At 47.7% G+C, this 25,386-nt stretch overlaps 1 protein-coding gene across 3 annotated transcripts in view; it reads right to left on the bottom strand.

Annotated features, from left to right (window-relative positions):
• Positions 1 to 25,386, bottom strand: part of gcgra (glucagon receptor a) — a 42,194-nt gene that overhangs the window by 9,564 nt on the left and 7,244 nt on the right. For 2 of the 3 annotated variants that reach the window (XM_023822165.2, XM_023822168.2), the window contains exons 2-8: positions 5,810 to 5,927; positions 3,561 to 3,657; positions 2,867 to 2,974; positions 2,500 to 2,594; positions 1,913 to 2,016; positions 1,383 to 1,551; positions 418 to 577 (exon numbers count right to left, since the gene is read on the bottom strand). In XM_023822165.2, the coding sequence (XP_023677933.2) occupies positions 418 to 577; positions 1,383 to 1,551; positions 1,913 to 2,016; positions 2,500 to 2,594; positions 2,867 to 2,974; positions 3,561 to 3,657; positions 5,810 to 5,863 (787 nt within the window). In that variant the 5' untranslated portion in view covers positions 5,864 to 5,927. The remainder of the gene's footprint in view (positions 1 to 417; positions 578 to 1,382; positions 1,552 to 1,912; positions 2,017 to 2,499; positions 2,595 to 2,866; positions 2,975 to 3,560; positions 3,658 to 5,809; positions 5,928 to 25,386) is intronic. The other variant, XM_023822167.2, reaches the window with a different exon arrangement.

Consider the following 25,386-nt stretch of genomic DNA (forward strand, 5'->3'; position numbering starts at 1 on the left):
CATCATGCTCCTCTTTAAGGCATACACATATATACAGTTGAGAAAGAGGCTTGTGGTCCGAGAACAGGGCCAGCCCTATATCCAGGCCCCCTGAAGCATTCGGCAGGGGTCTAAGGACCGTTCTCAAGGGCTCAACAGTGATGCGACTATTCTTTTGACACTGGGATTCGAACCGGCAACCTTCCGATCACAAACACAGAGGTATATGACCACCCAAAATACAAGCAAAGGGATGGGATGAGGGTTTAAACCTCTTGGTGGGTGGCCATGCCTGGTTTAACTCAACATGAGCCAAAAGGAGATGACTTAAGTGAGTTTGCGGCAGCCAGTACACGGACCCGCTGAACAATTTCAAATCCTGTGGTAGATTTGCTAACCAAATGGAAACATTCCCGCACACGCCAGACTCTCACTCACCCCAGCCAATGCACAGGTAGATATTGAAGTAGTTCCTCTCTGTGAAAACAGTGACGACCAGCAGGTTGTAGAGGTAAATTCCTTCCACTAGGAGCCAGTAGTTGTTCGCGATGATGCTATAATGCATCATCACGAAGGCCACCCGGCAGACCACGGCCATCTAAGACCACAGGGACAGAGAGAATAAATGACATATACCAGAAATAAAATGATGCTTTATTTCTACAAGTACGAGCTCGGGCGCATCGCAGCGTGCTCTTCCCCACGTGTCCCTTCCCTGCTTTGAGACACACACACACAAACAGGGGTGAGAGCGAAGGTTGGGGGTAAGCTGTCCATCCAGCGCCCCTGCAATTTTTTTGCCTCTGCATCTGCCCAATGAGATTGCTTATAAGTTAGTCAGGTGACCCTGCCCATGCTAACACACCGATGCTCACACTGAGAGTTTGAGCATTGTGTTTATAAATCAAAAACGGATGTTTCTGAGAATCCTTGCCAGCAAACAAGGTATTAAAACATTATAGAGTCAGACTGAGCTGCACAAACTGGGTTCTGACAGATGAAACTGTCACAAATTCACATGCCCCTCCCATTTCCGACCTGCCCAGGCTACCTAGCCTGAATTCTGGTCTGTGGTTGAAGGTGAAAATAAATGAAAACACGTCCCACGCTTCGTGAAACAAAATGTATGAAAATGTCACCTCTGCATCCCAGAATGAATTGCAAATGTGACTTTTTGGATTGGATGGAGTTCATTTTAATGGACTGACTGGAATGAAGGTTGAGTGCAGATATTTCTGCTCTGATTTTTCAGTCTGATTAGTCTCTGCGAGGTCAAATCGTCCTGCAGGCCTGGCGCTTCCATTGTCTTACACATTTGTCTGTTTTAATTAAGTCTCTGGGGCTCCCGCTCTCCCTTCTTGCTTTGAGGTCCTCCTTGCCCCCCACCCTCGACCGCCGCCCACCTTGCCCCCGACCAGCCGCTCCACCTGGGAGTCGGAGTGGATGTCATCGGGGATGACGTGTGGGGTGGCTGTGTCGATCAGCACGTCCTTCAGGAGGATCAAGACGCCCTTGAGGATGAACGAGGCGAACAGGTTCATGTGGATGTTGTTTCGCGTACAGTGGAGCTTCCTGAGGGGAGAAGGTTAAAAAAAAAAACAAAAGATTTATGACCTTTAACTTATGGCCTTCGACCTTCACTCATTGGATGGACTGGTATATTTTAATAACGAGGAGGGCATGTCTGGAAAACAAATGCGACATACTGCTGTTTCCTGCTTTCAACTAGAACACCAGCTATTAACATCCGCAGTTTAATAAACTTTTTAATACTTAAACCCACTTCCCCCTCATAACCACTTCAAGTTTACGTGTATGTTACCAGTTCAACCTCATCTAAAACTGAACTACCCCCCCCCCCCCCATCCCAAATGGTCCTCCTGTACAGCTTTGCCGGATCTGAACCGAATCCCTCTCCGCGGCCATTTCTTACCGGAATGTCACCAGGATGCTGAGGGCCAGAACCAGAGCCCCAAGTGACAGCGAGTAGCCAACAGTGTACATGGCCAGGAAGCGGCTGAGGGTCTTGCCGTACAGCTGGAACAAACACACACAAACACATGTTGGCGTTCCTATCTAAATGGGGACCTTTAATTCATTTCTCTGGGAAAAACCCCAATCAAAATCATGACACCCTCAACCCCTACGCAGCCCTAACCTTAACCAAACAAAGCACAAGACTTTTGGCTATTTTAGTTCATCCACAGATTTTTATAAAATTGAGTTTTTCATTGTGGGGGACCTGAAAAATGTCCCCACAAGCTAAAAAGTTACAGGTTTTACCACAATATGGGGACATTTTTGGGGGCATCATATTTACAAACCCACACATACAGATACACGTAATGGGACGTGGACACAGATAGATCACTGTGACTCACATACCTGTACCCCCGTGCATAGGGCCACGTGCCACACAACTCCCAGCATTGTGCACAGACATGCCAGTGAACATGCAGATGGAATGCAAAGGCCCTCCGAACACACAGACAGCAACACGCGGGCGGCAGTGAATGGCACCTGCTCTGAGTCGTCCAACTGGCACTCGCTGGCATTTTTCATGGAGATCCACCGGCCTTCTGAGTCACAATCCCGGTACACGAACCCGTGCTGGACTGCACGGACAAGCGGGGAGAGGGACAGGTTAGCGGGAACAGCCCTACAACACACAGTACCCTCCCGAAAGATCAGCGGCTTAGGGACTGATTACGCAAATAGTGACACTGATGCTGTAGAAACACGACCATCCATATAGCAGGTGAACCTGCTGGTATATCTGCGGTGGAAACACTTCAGGCTGTCCTGTCACGCCATCCATCCATTTCTCTGCCATCGGCTATCACTGCCTTTCAGCACCACCCGCCCCACTCCCCCTCCCAGCCCTTACCTTTGTGATGCCATGGCAGGTACCAAGGACAGGAGACGCTGATGGTGCTGTTGGGCTGTGCGTCCGGCCAGCAGGCGTACCTGTCGAAGGTGCGGTTGCAGACCACGCCTGACGGAGACGACCCCAAAACGCACGTTAAGTTTGGACATTTTTGGGCTGTTTATACAGCTTGATAATTTGTTGTGCTTTTCCTGTAGGCACCACAGCAAAGGGCCTCCCAGAACCGGAACTGGGAACCTTCAGGTCATGAGGTCATGCCATTAAAGACCCTCTTATACACAACAGAGACCTGCCCCTTTAAGCTTCAGGCAGAGCCGTATACTTCAGAGACCTGCAGGGGGCAGCGTGTGGCTCAGTGGGCTAAGCCGCTATGCCTTTGATTAGAAGGTTGCCAGCCCCAGCAGGTTGCCAGTCCGTGGGCCCTTGAGCAAGGCCCTTAGCCCCCAGCTCCCTGGGTGCTGCCCCAGGTGGCTGCCCTTCAGAGAGAGCAAGTTGGGGGAAGCGTAAAGAGAATTTTCCCACCGGGATCAATAAAGTATCAATTATCAGATGGTGCTGTGGTGTTCAGTCATGAAAGAAAGAGTGAGTCCACATTTTACCACAGATTAATATCTCTATGCTATGGAGATATTTCCCCAGATAACTGTCTCATGTTGATGTTGCTGCTGTGGGGGGGGGGGGGGGGTTGGCTCACCAGAGGCCAGTGGCTCGCTGGTGATGTTACGTAGGCATTCCTCTTTGTACATTTTCCATTGCTCCAGTAGAGTCTTCATGATTTTACCGTAGGACATCTGCGGGGGGACACAATCGAATGGTGAATACAAAACATCCCATGATGCCCAAGCTGCTGGAGAATATGCACCAATCCTCTCACAAGTCAGAAACACAAATGAAAGACAAATGCACAGATTTGCACCAAACGTATGAAGATTTTACTAATCATAATCATTTTAATCTCTGAGTTTATTCTTTTGCTTAAACACGCATTCAGCTTCTGCCACTTGAACGTAATTGATTAATTCCTTATTCAGTATTGTTTGACAGTGTTAGAAAAATGGAGTGATAGATGAAACATTCATTTGTACAGCAAGATTCTAGTCCAGTTTTGGCATTAATGGATTCTAAGCTTTTGGCAAAATGCGCTGTTCCCTGGATTCAGAGAATTTGTTTCTGGAACACTGACCACAGCCAAAAGACAGACAGAATCCACACGGCTCCGCATATTAGCGATGGATGTAGATTACAATCTTGTGCAAAAACATGTTCACAACCAAAGAGGGAATTACCGAAACTCACCCCAACCCAATGAATTTTGGAAATTTAACGACAGGCCTTAATTGAGATGGCACACTGTTGCCTCACACGTCTGAGACTAGGGTTCGAGTCTCCACCATGGCTCCATCTCCATGTGTGTTGGATTTCCATGTTCTCCCCACCCCACCATAGGGTCTCCTCTGGGTACTCCAGTTTCCCCCCACAGTCCAAAAATATGCTGAGGTTAATTGGAGTTACCAAATTGCCCATAGGTATGTGTGAGTGAATGATGCGTGTGTGTGTGCCCTGTGATGGGTTGGTGCCCCATCCTGGGTTATTCCCTGCCTTATGCCCATAGCCTATGAGACCAATTCCAGACCCCCTACAACTCCAAATAGGACAAGCAGGCACAAAAAACAGATGGGTGGATCTTCATTGGATTATATAAGGACTGAGTGAGTTTTGGAATTTTTCTTTTTAATCGAGTTATCAAGTAGCATCTCCATTAGCTTAAGCATTACCTATACACAGTGCAGTGTGTAAGAAAGGGTACACCCTGGACACTGCGTCCATCCGTCACAAGAAACTCAGCGGGCAGCTGGGGTAGAATTCAAACCTATAATCACTTGGGTGGACGTACAGCTACAGCATCCAGCCCTCTGCAGGTTTATTCAAAACAACTCAGGCGACTTCCCATTTCAGGCCTTTCTGTACTTTGCTGAATCAGCGCCCCTGGAGCTTTGAACTGGAAACGTTTATCTCCTGAGTCGCCAGCACACTGTCAGCTCCCAGCCCCACGCACCATTAACAGAAGGGCGCTTGTTTTCGTTCGGTTTCCCGGGCCGGATCCTTTGTTTTGGCAGAAGACAGTGCTGTGCTCCTCTGTCTAAGTAGCTGTACTATAAATAGACCCCATAACTCATGCTACAGTCTGCTAAACTTAGACTCCCCCCCCCCCCCACCCCCACCCCACCATGTCTGACTGTGCCACTAACGTGGATTATTAAACGTTTATTAACAAGGGTCGCTTTGATTCAAAATGAGACGGGCCTGGCATATTAGCAAAGATGTTTATCTAGCTGATTATCCAGTGGCTACATTTTCTTATTTATGTTTCAGTTCACTACTGCATTCTTCGTCATCATCATTGTCATCATCATCATCATCTGTACTTATCATGGAGGATTCATCCAGGGCCTCTCAAGCATGCGGCCCACACTTTCCGCAGTACCTTGAACTCCTACTCACCCCTTGTGACCAAAGTCTACGGCAGTGTTTACCAACCCAGTCCTTGGGGAGCCCCGGACAGTCCATGTTTTTGCTCCCAGCGCACCTGTATCAGGTAATCAGTGTTCCTGATTGGCTGGGAGCTGGCAGGGAGCAAAAACGTGGACTGCCTGGGGTTACGTGAGGACTGGGTTGGGAAACACTGGTCTACGGCCCATTATGGTAGATTAGATTTGGATGATTTGGGCAGGGGGTGTCCGTTTGTAGATTTCGACAACCAGGGGGTTGAAGCAAAATTCAAGGGGGGGATCAAGTTCGTCATTTTACTACCCAGCTATGTGCTTGCTGCAGGTGTCGCTGGACGATACCAAAACTTTTTACGACTATGAGGTAAGTGCCGGGAGGGGGCTGCAAGTGCCACAAAGCATGCCCCCTCGTGCATGTCCTCGTGCGAGACCTCACCTGGATGCTGGCGGAGAGCGAGAGCGCTGTCAGGAGGAGGAGCACCTGTGACATCCCTTAATCCAGCTGCAGAAACCAGGGAAGGGGGATGAGGGGGCTCACCTGCTCACCACGATGCCTGGACAGCACACAGAGAGAGCTGTCAGTGTATATAGAGAGAGCTGTCAGTGTATATAGAGGGAGCTGTCAACACTGGAAGAGAGACCTGTCAGCACAGAAAGAGAGACCTGTCAGTACAGAGAGAGAGCTGCCAGCAGGGAGAGAGAGAGAACTGTAAGTAGAGAGCTGTCAGTACAGAGAGAGAGAGAGAACTGTCAAGAGAGAGAGCTGTCAGCACAGAAAGAGAGAACTGTAAGTAAAGAGAGAGCTGTCAGTACAGAGAGAGATACAGAACTGTCAGCACAGAGAGAGAGAGAGAACTGTCAAGAGAGAGAGCTGTCAGCACAGAAAGAGAGAACTGTAAGTAAAGAGAGAGCTGTCAGTACAGAGAGAGAGACAGAACTGTCAGCACAGAGAGAGAGAGAGCTGCCAGCAGGAAGAGAGCAGTGAGCAGAGAGAGAGAGAGCTGTCAGCACAGAGAGAGAGAGAGAAAGCTGTCAAGAGAGAGAGAGAGAGAGCCATCAGCACACGGGACACTCTTATTTACAGCAAAAACACAGAATGCCTATGGGTAGTCACACACAAACACAGACACACTTTGTTTTCTAAAGACAGAGAAGGACAAAGAGGCCATAAGAATGAAGGCAAACAAATAACTGACAGAATCCACCTGATCAAGACGAGACACAAGCCCCTTAGCATTACCTATACACAGACACACATGAGGGGAGGGAACCCCTTAGCATTACCTATACACAGACACACATGAGGGGAGGGAGCCCCTTAGCATTACCTATACACAGACACACATGAGGGGATGGAGCCCCTTAGCATTACCTATACACAGACACACATGAGGGGAGGGAGCCCCTTAGCATTACCTATACACAGACACACATGAGGGGAGGGAGCCCCTTAGCATTACCTATACACAGACACACATGAGGGGAGGGAGCCCCTTAGCATTACCTATACACAGACACACATGAGGGGAGGGAGCCCCTTAGCATTACCTATACACAGACACACATGAGGGGAGGGAGCCCCTTAGCATTACCTATACACAGGCACACATGAGGGGAGGGAGCCCCTTAGCATTACCTATACACAGACACACATGAGGGGATGGAGCCCCTTAGCATTACCTATACACAGACACACATGAGGGGAGGGAGCCCCTTAGCATTACCTATACACAGACACACATGAGGGGAGGGAGCCCCTTAGCATTACCTATACACAGACACACATGAGGGGAGGGAGCCCCTTAGCATTACCTATACACAGACACACATGAGGGGATGGAGCCCCTTAGCATTACCTATACACAGACACACATGAGGGGAAGGAGCCCCTTAGCATTACCTATACACAGACACACATGAGGGGAGGGAGCCCCTTAGCATTACCTATACACAGACACACATGAGGGGATGGAGCCCCTTAGCATTACCTATACACAGACACACATGAGGGGAGGGAGCCCCTTAGCATTACCTATACACAGACACACATGAGGGGAGGGAGCCCCTTAGCATTACCTATACACAGACACACATGAGGGGATGGAGCCCCTTAGCATTACCTATACACAGACACACATGAGGGGATGGAGCCCCTTAGCATTACCTATACACAGACACACATGAGGGGAGGGAGCCCCTTAGCATTACCTATACACAGACACACATGAGGGGAGGGAGCCCCTTAGCATTACCTATACACAGACACACATGAGGGGATGGAGCCCCTTAGCATTACCTATACACAGACACACATGAGGGGAGGGAGCCCCTTAGCATTACCTATACACAGACACACATGAGGGGAAGGAGCCCCTTAGCATTACCTATACACAGACACACATGAGGGGATGGAGCCCCTTAGCATTACCTATACACAGACACACATGAGGGGATGGAGCCCCTTAGCATTACCTATACATAGACACACATGAGGGGAGGGAGCCCCTTAGTATTACCTATACACAGACACACATGAGGGGATGGAGCCCCTTAGCATTACCTATACACAGACACACATGAGGGGAGGGAGCCCCTTAGCATTACCTATACACAGACACACATGAGGGGATGGAGCCCCTTAGCATTACCTATACACAGACACACATGAGGGGATGGAGCCCCTTAGCATTACCTATACACAGACACACATGAGGGGAGGGAGCCCCTTAGCATTACCTATACACAGACACACATGAGGGGAAGGAGCCCCTTAGCATTACCTATACACAGACACACATGAGGGGAGGGAGCCCCTTAGCATTACCTATACACAGACACACATGAGGGGATGGAGCCCCTTAGCATTACCTATACACAGACACACATGAGGGGATGGAGCCCCTTAGCATTACCTATACACAGACACACATGAGGGGATGGAGCCCCTTAGCATTACCTATACACAGACACACATGAGGGGATGGAGCCCCTTGGCATTACCTATACACAGACACACATGAGGGGATGGAGCCCCTTAGCATTACCTATACACAGACACACATGAGGGGATGGAGCCCCTTAGCATTACCTATACACAGACACACATGAGGGGATGGAGCCCCTTAGCATTACCTATACACAGACACACATGAGGGGAGGGAGCCCCTTAGCATTACCTATACACAGACACACATGAGGGGAGGGAGCCCCTTAGCATTACCTATACACAGACACACATGAGGGGATGGAGCCCCTTAGCATTACCTATACACAGACACACATGAGGGGATGGAGCCCCTTAGCATTACCTATACACAGACACACATGAGGGGATGGAGCCCCTTAGCATTACCTATACACAGACACACATGAGGGGATTGAGCCCCTTAGCATTGCCTATACACAGACACACATCAGGGGATGGAGCCCCTTAGCATTACCTATACACAGACACACATGAGGGGATGGAGCCCCTTAGCATTACCTATACACAGACACACATCAGGGGATGGAGCCGTGCCCTTCAATGAGGCACTGGAGCATTCAGGAATCGCTCTGGACTACAGCGACTGCTGGATGATCAGTCTGAGGGTCACAGGTACCTCCGCGCCTGTTTTCACTTCCTGCTGATTGGTCTCAATAACTCTCGTGTCGGATATAGTCGTTATGTTGCCTCCCGTCTTCCAATCATATAGTGACTCCAAGAGAATATGAAGCCATGCCGCTTCTATGAAGCATGTCAACAATCAAAGCAATCTACCTCAATCAGTTGGAGAAATACCAATCAGAACCATGTTAAAATGTCTACAGGAGAGTGGTCATCTAGTTTTAAACCCAAACATTGTGCAAATAAGGGCTCTGGTCCTGCCTCAGGACTCTGGATTGGTTATCTCAGCCAGGGGGCTCTGTTATTGGCTATTCAAAACAGAGGTCAGTTTTTGTGAACAGACTAGGATCATGTTGCCACGCCTCCTCCACCACGATGCCCCGCCTCCTCTACCAGAATGCCCCGCCTCCTCCACCACGATGCCCCGCCTCCAACATAGAACCCCGCCTCCTCTACCAGAATGCCCCGCCTCCTCCACCACGATGCCCCGCCTCCAACATAGAACCCCGCCTCCTCCACCACGATGCCCCGCCTCCAACATAGAACCCCACCTCCTCTAGCAGAATGCCCCGCCTCCTCCACCACGATGCCCCGCCTCCAACATAGAACCCCGCCTCCTCCACCACGATGCCCCGCCTCCAACATAGAACCCCGCCTACTCTACCAGAATGCCCCACCTCCACCACCACAATAGCCCCTGTTCTCCACCACAACCTCACATCTTCTACATCTACACGAAAACAGACCAGTTCATTATCAGATTTTTATGAGTATTTACCGCATTGTACAACTGTGTATTGACATTTAGAGCACATCACATGATGCCTTTCATATTTATTTCCTGCCAGCTGACAACATTCCTAGAGAAGGTTCAGGGCATAATTTTCATTTTTGATTTGCTGTTCTTTGGAGTCATACTAGAAAATAAATTGAATATGCAATTCTGAATGAAATCTAAATACTGACTGTGTGGGTGAATGAATAGAATTCAGAAAGAATAGAAATGTGGAGAAATACAGAATGAAGGAGAAGATGGACAGAAATCACAGTCCTTCATGTCAGCTCGGAATCGACCCCCCAATTCCCAGCTTCAGCCGACGCTGGAGAACGGAACGGAATCTGAAACGTTTCTGCAAAAAACACCTTTATTGCGGAAACATTTTTGGCGAAAACGTTTCAAATTCCATTCCGTTCCAGTCACTTGGAGAGGAACGTCACTTGAGTGCAGAAGGTCGATAAGAAAACACAAAAAAAACATAATAAATGAGCTGAGACTCATTGTCAAAGCAAACCAGGGTGGGCAAAAATGCCGCCCTTTGACGTATCTGGCAGACATTATACGCGAGATCTTACCCCTTGGTAAGGAAATAGGGTCAGCTTATTATTACATTGTCGACATATTAACTCCCACTGGCTCTCAGGCCCGGCGAGATACGATCAGCTAAAAGCAATGCCTGGGTAATTGGGCTCATTATTCATTACTAAAACAGACAACAGATATAACTTCTTACAGCAGTGAGCACAGTTCTTACGTAAATCCCCATAAGTCAGTTGAGCTCGAGAGAAGGCGGGACTTTAAGGTCATGTGACCAGTGGCTGAGAAGAGAAAGAGAAGTGGGTGGGACTCACTGATGATTGACAACCTGGAAGAGCAGAGCTCCTCAATGAAATGCAATGTGAAGGAGTGGAGGTGTGAGGGTTGGTGAGACCAGTCAACAAATAGCATAAATCCATAATTCCATGTATATTGAGCAACAGATGTTCATTATAGAATGCTGCCTGATCAGCACAGAGACTGAACCTTAAATCACACGCCTTCCTTACTATCACAGAGGCTGAAACCACCTGCACACCCTTTTGGAACCTAAAATGCTCCCCCAAAATCGTGCAGTCTAACCCTGTCCCTGAGGAGTGACCTCTCAGCACCCTAGCAGAATTCAATAAAAGGTCAAAAGAAAACACTGCAGACACAGAGCTACTAGCCCAGGGGGGTGGGCTGGGGTGGTTTGGCAGGCAATAGGCAATTTAGAGACCGATTCGCCTAAGTACATGTTTCTGGACTGGGGAAGGATATCGTGTCTTTCACTCCTTAAAGTTCTCCAAGTGATGCATAGCTTCAGATCCAACAGTTTTCAGGGACTGGCAGTTTGCTGGATTTGATATTGGACCGAAAAAAAAAAACAATTTCGTTGAACTCAGCTGGGGAAAGGCATACCACTCATTACCAGGCCAGATGTTTAAAGCTAATATGGGCCATTCCATATGTCTGCGAGGCTCCCAGATTCATAACACGTGGAGAGATGAAAATCTCCCCGCAGCATATCGAAAACGACTGTTGACAGGGATGTGAACCTGCATAAGCTGAGGCTGAACCAAGGCGGGATTGGCGGGGGTGGTTAAAGCTTCGCAAGTGTCCATCCATTACTTCACCTCCAGCTTAGCTTTAATATAGCTCAAAGGCCTCAGTTGTACATTTATCCCCCCGCAAAACATCTAGATGGAACCAGCTGACCCACACTGATGTTGAATCGCTCCGGCATTAGAAAACAACTAATGATCACAGGAAGCCCCTGGTAACGTAACGATGATTGCTATAATGGGTGAGGAAGTTCGTGCTAAAGAGAAGACACACAAAAATGTAGTCAGGACAATTCCAATACTGTGCAGAGCGATAATTTGGAGTAGAACAACACATTTTTGGCTGACACTACTGGAGTGGCTTCTGTGGGTAGCGTTTGGGTCACGTCACTGCTATTAGCACTATGCGTGGAACATTATGGTTTAGTGGACGTGCTAGTTAAACGGACTTGCTAAAGGGGGTTAATATCTCCTGAGCTCGGTGGTTGGTATCCGCTATTGAGGCTGAAAGAGGTGATTGAAGAGCTCAGAGTCTCTGGGTGGCGCTGTTCTGCAGGAACAGGTAGCAAGCAGACAGGAGAAAAGGTGAGCCACTCTATGAGAGCCCTGAAGAGGGTGTCCTGGGGCTGTCATCCGCAGTGACGTACGCAGTCACTGCAGTGGGAAATTTCAGAAATCCTCACTAGCTTGTGATTGATAGTAGGAAGGCAACCAGGCAAAGCCATATGTAAATCGGATATGCAGTGAGATTTACTCATGTGAGTTTGGCAGATTCCCTCCCTTACCGATTTACCGTGAGACTCCTTTCCTGTGGTATAATGGGAATACTACAAAAAAAAAATCACAGAGTTACTTACAGAAAAGGAGTGAGAGCAAACTTAGTGTCCTCAGCAGAGCAGGAGAACACTGGGGAAAGCCAAAAGGCACACTGCAACACTGCCAAGGGCCTCGAATGATTTAGCTGCAAGACCCTTGCAGTCGAAAGGTTACTCCAAAGCAGGACTGCATCTGAAAATAGGAAAAGGCCACGATAACAGGACCAGACCACTGCCCGAAAATGCCTTTGAAGTGGCTTCCCTTTTCCTGTCCTTAATAGCAGACTACATTAATAAGACGTAGCTGAGTGTCCAAACAAGAAAATGACGCTGTGCGACTAGTCTCTCCCAGACTGATACGATTATGAGGAATAGTTCAGGAATCTTGTCCTCTTGCTGCTCCGGACTCTGCCAGGAAAGCCACCCAACCCTCCGACACAGAGGAAGACCACCATCAGCGAGCGGTGCTACAACCGACTGCAGGAGCACACCTCTCTCTCTTATTCTGAGATACCAACCTTCAGGACAAATTTGCAAAATCGGGGGGGCTGGTGGCTCCTGGGCTCTAAGGGGGGGGGGGGCTGGTGGCTTCTGGGCTCTAAGCAGATACTTAGTTTGATTATGCCTTGGGTCGACCCCACTGATACATAAGGTCCCGTGGATGGAAACGGGGACAGTAAGAGTGTCATGCTGGTAATGCTGTGGACTCATGCCTCCTGGGATGGGTGTCAAGTGTCCCCTGACCTTTAGAGTTTTGTAGGTTCTCCCCAGGCCTCCTCTGATCTTGGGGGTTTGAGTTCCCCAACAGGTAGAGAACGCATGTCATTCTGGAGATTCCTTACAACCCAAGAACATGTGGTTAGTCGTCACTGGTGTCATTCTGGTGTATGGGTGGCACTCTGTCCAGGGTATTCCTCGGCGTGTTCTTAGGAAAGCATACAGGCTCATCATGACCCGGTACTCGATAAATGGTTACGGAGATAGATGGAAATAGAAAAAGTTACTGAGCAACAGCGAAGGAGACGGTTCTCAGTGGAGGTGCGAGGTCGGCTTCCATAGCATCAAGTGCTTCAGAGAAAGTGGCGTTCTTTCAAGCCCCCATCTTTAACCATGGGCTTCCTGCCCGGCGTCCAACGGCCATCTTTATTATACAGTACTGGCAATTATTAAACAACTTCTAAGAAAGGGCTTTGAGTAAAACGGCCTGGAAGGGAATCCAGAGGCTTAATGACCTGTTGGGCGAAGAGACAGTCAAGGGCTTTCGGTAGTCGTCTCCTGTGGTACCAGCTAAGCACCACTCCCCCCCCCCCCCCGAGGAAAGTCAACAAATCGATTAAAAGATTAAAAAAAAGGAAACCTGAAGAATGCCATTCTTTCCATTCAACCCACACGAAACAGCTGAAATCCAGAAAGCCAATAAATAATTTTTTTGAAATAATTTGAACAAAATGAATCGGGTAAACAGATATTCGTGAATGAGTCAGATGACAGTTTTGCTCTTTGGTTTCCATGGCAACTTTCTGAGATTTACCTGCCCAATAGAAGTATCGATAGGCTGAGAGCCTCCATACACCTAGGGGGCGCCACAGATATTGAATAACTGGTTGGCAATAAGACTAACTCATGCTGAGTAAGCCATCCATCTGTACTCCAACCTGTCATCAAGTGAAGGTGCACCACAAATCACCACAAATCTAATTTCACAATGATGAGAAGCGGTGGAAACATTGTCCACGAAGTATAATTTAGTTTATTTTTTGGACACTGACCCAAATGTTTATCCTCGGCTCCTTGGTAGAGCCCTCGAGTTCTGAGCCGGTGGACATTCTCTGGACAAGTGGGCAGCGCTACACCTTTTTCACTCCAAGTTGTCCCACGATAGCTACGAGCAAATGGTCTCTCACTTAAATGTGTCACATCGTTCGTATTGCTCAGCAAGTCATCCATCTACTCTCCTTACATATATCCATCTTTTTGAGTCTTGCTTGTTGCTAAATATTTCAGCTCTTTTTCTCTTATTTCGCTACGGCCTCTGCAGAGAAAAGAAACACACACACAAGGACAAGGAGAGAGAGAGAGAGAGACCATTGACCTTGAACAGTATTCTAGAACCTTCCATGTGATTTGCCTCCCACCATTTACATTTACTTTTCTATTATACAGAAGCTGGCAGCTGGGCTCGGCCTTGCCGAGTGGTTTAAATGGCCCTCATGAATAAACGGTGTAGCCTCAGGGCATCAAAGCAGATGAAGTTGTGTGGAGCTCGACTCATATTAAAAAACGCAATGAGAGGGTTGTGTGCCGACTGGGAGAAAATTACAGCCAATCAGAGAAGCCGATCTTGTGGCGATCACGTCTATTCATAAACATGACATACATGAGCAGCACTGGTACTTCCTGACTCAAGCTGAGACCAAAAGACCCTTGATTATTGTGATATTATTATACATTTATGAAGTTATATGTTAAAACAGACTGTTGTGTCCTCCTGGAAGAATAACCATGTGCTTGTAGCATACAAGACAGACAAGGTAATAGTGTCAGGCATCGCAGCTCTTCCGGAAGTTTCAGTAGCCTCCCGCTTGTGCATAGCGGCTCCCTGACGCCCACTCTCCTTCTCCAAAGATTCTAGATAAGCTCTAGGGTCTTTGCTCTAATCCCCACTCGCTCTCGCTCTAAAAAACAAAAGTCTGGGATATTGTATATAACTTGCGGGCGTCAAAGATGTCTGCAGTGTATCCTGGCAGGGAAAATGGTTCACACTCTGCAGGAAAATCACGCTCACGCCGTCGGTGTCGCGTCATGTCCGCGCGGCCTCCCATTGTGACGACGAAGGTGAATTTGAAGTACAGGCGCAGGCAAGGAAACAAGACTCAGAAGGTGGGAAATAAGTGAAACGCACACGCCTCAGGTCACGGCCGCCTAGGCCTAGGGTCACCTTCCAGGAAGCCTGCCTCTCGTCCCATTCGGGGTCACCGGCATTTACGGAAGCGAGGCTCAGGGGTGAAGTGACTCGGGTCAGCGCCTGGAACGGAGAGACTCCCCAGGCAGCTTGGTGTCCAGGCAACAAGTAGGTTTTTCCCTTGTACTCAGCAAAGGCCCAAATATGCACATGCTTCATTGATTACATAAGAAGGGAGCACAAGCAAGATGTTTCATTTCTAAAGCCCCCAAACCCAGACGCTAGACAATCACATACGTTTTTCTTCCATTTTGGGAAGTGGCAGTAGAGTCTTGGCCACAGCCCCTCTTTGCCCCAAGCCTATTTACTTAGTTAAACCCCATGCTTAAGATTGTTACAGAAGCCGGGTGACAAGGCGGTCTGAATTTTTAGAGGCGAGATTAACTACCAGCAATTATTTGAGTGAGAAAGTAAGTGTAACTCAACAAGATTTAATCAGATCTTCAGAAACATTTATAAGCGTATAGACCCACTCATTTAACATACACATATTTTCTGCTATTCCTTTCATTAATAAAAAAAAAATCATGAGACAAAAGATCAGTTAACTGTCGCGATGCATCAAACTGATGTAACTGAACAACATAGAAAGTTCCGGCAACCCAATACAATATTCGAAAAGCATTTTTCCTTGAACCTCACAACATTCATATGACAGCAGTCATGTGACCGGCTTTGAGAGTACAACCTCTAAACCTGAATGGAGAGGAAAGTAACAGGAAAACACAGCGAATAATCACACACCCACACACAGGGTCTGCTTCATAACAAGCCGGCCAAAAAAAAAAAAAACGCTCGGTTGAAGGTGAACAGACGCATTTTTCCATGCGAGCAGATGTGTGCCGTAGACAGGAATCTGAAAAGGGAATTAAGAGACTGTCTTCTACAGATTGGCCTCAACTCATCAAATGCTTTTAGTGTAATCACAGGACTCGTGGACATTTTAAAATACCACAATGTACACGCCAATTACATAATGGGCACTCGGAACTGAACTGGCGGTCTCAGACAGAATGCCGAGTTTGACCGATCTTGTCAGCATTCTGCACGAGGTCGTAACACGTCTCGTAACGATACGGCGTCTCTGTATCACTTGAATTGCTTTCGATAAACACCCGGCCACCGGCTTTCTTGGCCCATCGCTCAGAGGGACCCCTGGATCATCTCCCGGGAGCCAAGCAGCTGCCTGCCCAGCCTTGCCGTTCACCGAAACATCTGCAAGCCTCTGAAGGAGACCCAGATCACTCACCTAGAGCAGAACATGGGACGGGGGGGGGGGGGCAGTCGCACTATCAAACAGGTAAGCATTGGAACCCACACATTTCAGCTTCTGAAGGGCTGTCCTCTCAATAAGCAACACGAATGTGAACATACCAAGGATTATTTACAATGTACTCATCCATCCATTAATTCTACTCCTATTCATTTGATACCCAGCAAACATACTTCATTCGAAGAACCAAGGTCATCCTGCATTTTTGCTCAACCTATCAACTTAACTGCTTAAAGTTAATTGAGAACTTGAGCATGGATCCCTCAGCCTAAACATGCTAACTTATGCCAGTCAAGTTTCCATTATTCAATGCGGTTCTTCTTATCTTTAATTGTGCTTTGTACAGAAATATTGTTTATATCAGATGCCCAAAGGGTGAACCAGTGTGTTTAATTACTCACTGTATGTCTCCAGATCAGTGGCCTGTTTCCCAACTCTGCCCCTTCGCTAGAGGAGAGGGAGCCATTCATCACATCCTATCAATATTTAACTCAGCCTAACTAATTATACACTCCCTGCTCTTTGTTGCTTCGGGTAAATTAAGAATTCTGGAAAAACCCGACATCATTGTGTGTGTGTGTGTGTGTGTGTGTGTGTGAGAGAGAGAGAGAGAGAACCCCATTGTGTAAAATTCTGCTCAACTCCCCAAGCCTAATGAGATTATCAAAGCATATTTGTCAACATTTGCTTGTGCTGCACTACAGAAGATCCTTCCACTCTCCACAGCAGACAGCTTTCATCGGCCCACCGTGGATTCCCAGCTCACCCCCCCCCCCACCTTTCTACATTAACTCAGAGGAAACGTCTCGCCAGACGGAGAGGGGCCTGTTTCGTGACCTGTGTCGTTCCTTAGCGCTGACCAGTAGCATGTTAGTGGTAGCTGTCCGCTAATGTTTAACATATAAGATACTGGCTGGGTTTGGCGGAGATATACCGCAGTCTGCTGAAGTCACCCACTGGCCTTTAATATTAAAGAAAACGACAGCAAAGGAGGGAGCAGACCCATCATTCCTGCATGCCAGCCAAAGACCAAGAATAAATAATCCAGGGGATCACACTTAACCCACCTTACACACCATTTTACAGTCATACCTCCTGCATTCCAGCTACAAGAATTTACATTTATTTAATTATCAGATGCTTTTATCTAAAGCGATTTACGACTGAGAGAGCAGGGTCAGACAATCCCTGGAGCAGCTGGGGTTAAAGGCCTTACTTAAGGAGCCAATGGTGAGTCACATACTGCCCCCCCGCAAGTGAATGGCCAAAACAACAGTACCCACAATGCACTGCAGGTCGCGCTAAAACACTGGGCCACGACAACACCTTTTATCGACTGCCGAGGTGCAAAATTCAAAGGTTGCTATTGATCGACGGTCAGTTCAAAGCTGTATTTGAAAAACTGCCTTTCCTTTGGGATTTATGTGGATCACACTTGCTGTGAATAAAAGGTCTTATAAGAGGAGTCAAAACATTATAAATCACAGATAAATAATGCACAGTATTTATAATACACGCATGACCTCATGGGAGACCGTTAGATGACTGTGTGCCTATGTCCAGTAAGTCGCTGGTTTAAATCCTGTGAGTGATAGAGCAATCGCATCGCCTGACTGTTTGAGCAAAGCCCTTAATCCCAAACACTATTCCAGGGTTCCTGGAAAATGGCCGATCGCACACTGTGAGCTGAGGCCTTGTTCTCTGCTATGAGAAAGCAGGATGGGATATGCAAAGATAGATTTTATTGTACTTTCTGCCTCTACAATGGCAATAAAGGCATGTGATTATACTTGTAAATAATCTGCCAATGGTTTATACTCTGAGATATGCATGTTATGGGGGGGGCTGTGTGGCTCAGTGGCTTAAGCTTCCATACGTGTGAGCAGAGGGTTGTCAGTTCAAATCCCAGCCTCAACAGAATAGCTATATCACTGTTGAGCTACTGAACAAGGTCCCTCTCTTAATAAATAAAATCCTCCAAGGTACTAGATAAATCCCTAACCCTGTAGCTAAAACCCAAGTTTGACTCTTGAGTGTGCATGTGCCAAAGCAGAGATGGGATATGTGGAAAGAAGCACTTCAATGTACCAGTATAAGAAAATAAACTGTAGGTCAGGGCAATTTAACTCAGGCCCTCAATTCCAAATCCAGGCCTTGTTTTCAGTTCTCCCAGGTAGTTAGTTTAATAATTACTGATTCTGATTGGTCAGAGGCTTCACACCTGACTAACAGGTAAAGGAAGGCTGGAAAACCAGCAGGGCTCTGCACTTGTGGACCTCGAGTTGAATAGCCCTGCTGTAGGTTTTGTGTAACTAACAGATGCAGGTAACTATATATACATAAATTCTCAAGTTGTCATTGGTTTTTGTCTATCTGATCCTAATTCCCTGCCACCCTAAGCCTAACCCTAACCCTAACCCTAACCGCCGTTTCACACAGAGGTACATGTGCGGAGGTGGTACCTCCACCTGACAGGAAGTCTGACTCTCCACTTCCTGACCATTTTTGTCAGACTCCCGCTGTCAGTGACAGGAACGATAACATTTGGCAGCCTCCTCCTGCATCTGAATATGCATTAATCCGCCACGTCAGTATTTAGCACAGCTAATTAATAAGTGACGCACTTTGTGTGCCGTCTTGATGCCACTAAACGGATAAATGAGGGCCTGGATTTGCATGCTGGTCCACTTGGTGAACGCAGGTGCTCGGTAAAGTGGCTTCACTCTTCACCGTGCCACGTGTCTGACGAGTCGCCTCGACCGGTTGGTTAGAAGTTACAGTTCTCAGATGTTGAGATTTTTGACAGAGGCTTTATGGGTAGTACTGTACTCACACCTCAAGGTTTCCGGGTTTTGGTTCCTGACCTTGTATGCAGTCTGCTTGTTTCTGGGTCGATTTCTAAAACACGTGGTTGATTTGGTGATTTGGTGTGTGCAGGTTGCCCTCAGTGTGTGCCCTGTGCTTCCTAGGACAGTCTTGAGGTTCACCATGATCTTGCACTAGTATGGAAGGAGGAGGGATGACCCTTTACAGATAGAATACTGGCCTAAATTAATACAGCTGGTGTCCTTTTGGGGTCATTACCTCATCCTGTTGAAGGGAAAAGGTCAAATGCAAGACCAAAGAGTGGAAGCATAGAGGTTTGGCCATCAAAGGCTCACCACACAGATGCTTGCTGCCTCCTGGAATATAAGACATGGATTTGGCACACCCATGAAGGCACACCCAGGCATAAACCTGATTCATGGGTTAAACCAAAACTGCACAACAGGGGCCAGGACAACACGCCGGCGATGGCAATGAAGAGGTACCCAGTATCACAGCTGTGAGAAGATGAAAACAAACGAGGCCCAGTCAGAATGAAAATGAAACGCGAATCAGTGCAGGACAACAGTCAACGTTATCTTGATCTCGACTCAAAACTTGTCAGCATAGGCAGCCGCCGGAAAGGAGAAGACATTTAAGACCATAACAAACAAATAACCAACCAAGGGATGACTACATCACAAACTGACCAACCACCTTGCGGTTCACAACTATCAAAGGGCCCATCTGGCATAGCAGGGATTTTCCTGGTGTGCTGATGATCTGATCTCTCTGTCATGCTAATCTCAGGTGACCCATCCCCCCCCCCCCCCCCCCCCCCCGATGCTGATGCTGATGATGTTGTGGGTCGGCGAATTTTATCGTAGGCATGTATATGTGGTAGGCTAGTATGGGAAAAAGTGCAAGGCTGATTTTTAATCCCTGTCCAGCCCCAGCTATGAAACAAACATGGTCTATCCAGTAATGACTCCAGAGAGGTGAGGGGAGGCTCGTACCCACACCGAAATGACATCATTCACCATGAGTAATGCATTTACAGCTACATGAATGTCACACTTTGTTGGTGGCATTTGACTTCAGACCGAATATGAAGCAAAGTGGTTAGAGTTCAGAGAGACCCGAACCTTCTCAGGTACCCCGGACTGGGGGCAAACGCCAGACAAAAAAATACAGCAGTAGTGTTACAGTAGCAAAAGTTTGGACACACCTACCCATAGAAAAGTTTATTTGTACTATCCTCTACATTGTAGAATAATTATAGAGACATGAAAATAATAAAAAATAAAAAAAACTTTTATGGAATTATGCACTGACTATAAAAGTATTAAATAATTAAAAAATGATTTGTTGAGGGGTGGCAGCTGGTTCAAATCCCTGGGTTGGCAGAATGATCCCACCATTGGACCCCTGAGCAAGGCACTTAGCCCCAATTGCTCCAGGGACTGGCTGTCCCAACTGTCTCCTCTATGCTAGCTGTTCTGAAGGAGTTCCCACTAAGCACTCATTGCCTGCTTTTCCTTCACTCCCTGGTGAAACAAACCATCTCTACCGTGTTTAGGTCAGGTGGCCAGGTCATGTGATGCGACACTCAATCACCCCCCCCCCCCCCCAGTAGGTGGCTTGGCCCGTACAAACTTTTGAATGGAAAGAGAAACTCTGAGAAAAAGGATGGAGTGGGGGTACGATTGCAAACTATGGAAAGGTCGCCCTCAAGCATGATCATTTATTCAAGATGATGTTCAGTTAAACCAAACTGGGACCTAAGCGCCTAACCTGCAGGTCTTTCCGTTCAGCTGGAACTGGCCATGGCTATCAATGCAGCTCAGCTGTGGCCAGCAGGTCAGGAGAATAAGGCGATGGTGGGATCGATATGTGGGAGAGAAAGACAGCGAGCAACGAGCAGGGAAGCCGGGGGAAGCCGATTCCGCTCCGAGCAGGAAACCCAGTGTGGAGCCACAAACGGGAAGTTGAGTGTCAGCCGCTGATTCAGCTACCGACTGAAGAACCCCAGGACGGGGCAGTAGCAGGGACCCCCCCCCCCAGCACCGTCGGTGGGTCAGGCAGTACTTACGTACTTCTTCCTTTTCAGAGCCGTTTTCTCTGTTTCCCTCCTACACAACTTGTGAGTAAGCGTCAGTGTGACAGCAGGAACCGGACCGAGCCTCTCACACAGGCACACGGGCCCCCCTGCCGTCTCTCATACGCCATTATCTGTCGGGCAGAAACGCTTTCATCTTGGGTGACGAACGGCACACTTGGTTCCCGCTCTTCACAGGTCATCCAACCATTGCCATCCCCGTCCTGCGGGTTTTGACCCTATGATTATCTCGTTGAAGGCGGCACACGCAAACGCCACGACAGTGATGCCACGGCTGCAGCAGGTCAGTGGGTTGTTTGCGAGAGCAGGAAGAAGGCGCCAAGATGAACCAAGAGATATCACACTCCGCTTTCCTGTTGTCTTCGCTCATCATTTGGTTCATCTCCTCTCTCTTCCGGTCCGTTCTCCTCAAAGCTCCTTTCACCTTCCTGCTCTGCAGACGCCTCCTCAAACATGATGGCCTCTCTTCTCATGAACATCCCCAGTTTGGGCAGCTGCCTGCCTACTGTCAGACTTTATTCAGTACCAGTCCAAAGTTTGGACGCACCTATCCACTGAAAGGTTTATTTATACTATTCTCTACATTTTAGAATAATTATTAAGACCTCAAAATTTTAAAATAATTATACACTGATGTATATTAGTAATTATACACTGGTGCTGGGGAACAGCTCTGTGAGTTTACAGGATCTGTGTTGTCAGCAAGCCTGGAATGACCCTCCCCCCCACCCTGGCGGGCTACTGAGATTAGCATGACAGAGAGATCAGATCAGACGTCAATAATACGTTGGAGTTGCTCTGTGAGCCATATTCTGTCGGTAGCTCGTTGATCTCAACCTCAGGGACTGCTATCCCACCTGCCCAATTCGCTCACAAGCAATCAGCTGTTAGCATAATTGACAACGACTCATAAAAGATATTATCTCAGATCCCAACCTACCCATTAAGCATATTACAGAATTACAGACTTAATATCTGATCCGTGGCAGAGGAAACGTCACGGATTTAGAGCCTTTTCACTCAAACCGTGTCCTCACAAGGCTTGTATTCCATACTGCACCAGCTGGGAATTTTTGGCAGGATGTCCATAAACAACATATTATGTTTTGGGAAATAAATTGCAGTATTTAGCCCTAACATTTCATTTATTGAGCCAATTTTTGTGGGGAGGAAAATTATTTTTACAAACAAACATCGTCGTGAAGATCCAGTTAGCGAGAATCCCATGCGCTAAAACACGACATTATAAATGAACACAACGGGGCAAATTAATAAAAATGATTTAAAAAAATGTCTTTTGCACTGACCCTAACCCCAGTGTATACAGTGTGTTCCTGGGAGAGCCACCGGCTGGTTTTACTGGGAGGAAATCCCACAGAATGGTCCGGATAAATTTACTTCGGAAAGTAAACCAAACCGTTTTGGAAACAGGACAAAACAGAGGAAGAAAGGAAGAGGTGAAAAGAGGTTACAGGAGGGATGCTGAAGAGAAGAGTCATGTTTTTTTTTTTTTTTTTTGGGGGGGGGGAGTCATTAGATCAACTACCAATTAACTACCTATTTAAACGGTGGATCTGATTTCCAAACCACCTGCACAGCTTCTGCTGATCAACAGAGATGGGGCAGGAATTGAAAGATGACATCCGAACGTGAGGAACGAGAGCCCATGTGGTGTCTGACGTATTGGGAGCAGTTTTCCCTGCCCCAATATGTCAGGTGCCAAAGCAGATTGCAGGTGACGTGCTGCTAGCTAATATGCCGTTAGCTAATGCGCTGCTAGCTAACGCGCTGCTAGCTTATGCGCCGCTAGCTAACATGCTGCTAGCTAACATACTGCTAGTTAATGCGTTGCTAGCTAATATGCTGCTAGCTAACATACTGCTAGTTAATGCGTTGCTAGCTAACACGCTGCTAGCTAAGACACTGCCAGCTAAACCCTGTTCGACATCCTATGTGATTGTGGTCCCAAAACACAAAAACACACAAGTCCACAGGTTCAGCCATCCCCCGGTCACTGTCCCCTCTTATTTAAACAGACCCGATGCAGCCAGCACCCGACTGAGCTCGTTAGATGAGAGGGGTACAAAGTTGTTATTTTACTGCATGTCTGTTATAGCCGGGCACTTCCCACGGACATTCACATTAATGCGACTGACGATTTCAAAAACCACCCCAATAAAAATAACTTAATAACCCTAAGAAATGGGCAGATATATTTTTTTAAAAAGCAATGACGCTTTTTATGTGTATGCATGTGTTGGTCACACAAAGAGTTGCGCTTTTTGCTGCAGGAGTCCACAGGCAGATCCAGATTCCATAATAGCGTCTCCCATACAGGGACACGCAGAGCCAGGAAGCTCAGGGCACCAGCTGACGGACACCCTGGACAGGAAGCCAGCGACTGGTGACAGACTGGTGACGTTCCTCTCTCGAGCTGAGCCCGTAACCGCTTTCACATTCACCGCCACTCTGGCAAAGGAAATAAGCTTTTCATGTAAGCTAAACAGCACTTGTGTCTCCCAGGGGCACCCAGGAGGCCAGACTGGACCGGGGGGGGGCACAAGAGCTCTCCCCTCAAGAGCTCCCTGAAGAGTGCCAGCCAATATCAGGCGATCGGTGTGGCATGGCTGGCTGGCATACCTACACGTCCCTCTCCTACCTCGTCCGACCCCTCCAGAGACCAGCACATCGCTGATCCTGGGAGGGTCTGAAAATCACTGGTCGGGTGCAAATGTTTAGGGTTGGACGCTTAAGGTGTAATAAGGACAAACACTTCTCCAGCACAGGGGTACAGGGATTCTGGGGCTGATTCCAGGAAGTACAGGGCATGAGGCGGAGGAGCACTATGAATGGGAAGGCAGTCCGTAGGGGACTCACACACACACACACACACACACACACACACACACACACACACGTCGGGTAAACATATCTTTATGGGGACCGCTCATTCATTTCTGTGGGAAAAATGCTACCCAGCCCTAACCATAACCATAAGTAACCAAGCAAAAAACAAGAGTTTTTGCATGTTTAGTGTTTTCATTGCAGTCACAGATTTTTATTAAATTGAGTTTAAAAAATGGGCATTCATCATGTCGTGGGGACATTGTGTCCCCACACACACATACACACACACACACACACACACACACAGGGGGGGCGGAAAACAAATCCAGCAGCTTAGCTGGGTGAGGTCACAGAACTACCTACAAGTATTATTTTTAGTTGAAGTATAATTGCTGCATTTGTGATAGAGTGGCCTATTATTAGAATCTTTGTTGTTGTTTTTTTTTTTAAAAATTCAGGAGCACAAGTGTTTCATTCTGGTGCAACACAGACCATCCTGCAGTGGAACTGCGTGCAGCAGCGAGGACGGCCGGTTACTCTGTGGGTGGAGGCTGGACCGGAACAGAGTGCTGCTCTAAAGGAGCCCCCCCCTTGCTCCGCTCCTGGGGTCCGATGATGGACATACACTTCGCCTGCAAATTGGGGCAAAGCATTGCGACACGGTGCCTTGTGTTTCCTGACGGCTGAAGGCAAACAAGACATTTCCCAACCTACTGTGAAGACGGTAAATATTTTGCAGACTAATAACTTTCACTCTAGCTCCTCTTCACCACATGTTCTCTCCTCGCTCTCTCATTCTCTGTCTTTCACTCTCTTCCTCCTCCCCTCCATGGCCTGAAGATGTTAAAATCTTTTCCAGTATTTGCTCACAGGTGATCTTTTCGGCAGCCCTGAGCTGACATAGCAACAAAACAATGAAACACACAGACACACAAAACCTATAACCAATCAGCGCACCAGGCCGAGCAAAGCCCGTGGGCGTGTTCGAAAGGGAACCCTGTCATGCAGGAGTGATGAAATCATCCCGAAGCAGGTGTTCAGGTCATGGGAACCCTCCTATGCCGACAAATTAATCCATGCAGATCTTCTAAATGCCACCAAACTGGTAAACAAACAGAGAGGGCACTTCGTCTGTGGCGATCGCTCACGCTCAGGCCTCGGTATAAGTCACATTCTACACGTGAATCTCGTTACCAGAGAAAGGGGTCACAAATCTGGAATGCGTGT

Source organism: Paramormyrops kingsleyae, chromosome 22, assembly GCF_048594095.1.
Source record: "Paramormyrops kingsleyae isolate MSU_618 chromosome 22, PKINGS_0.4, whole genome shotgun sequence".
Taxonomy (NCBI): Eukaryota; Metazoa; Chordata; class Actinopteri; order Osteoglossiformes; family Mormyridae; genus Paramormyrops; species Paramormyrops kingsleyae.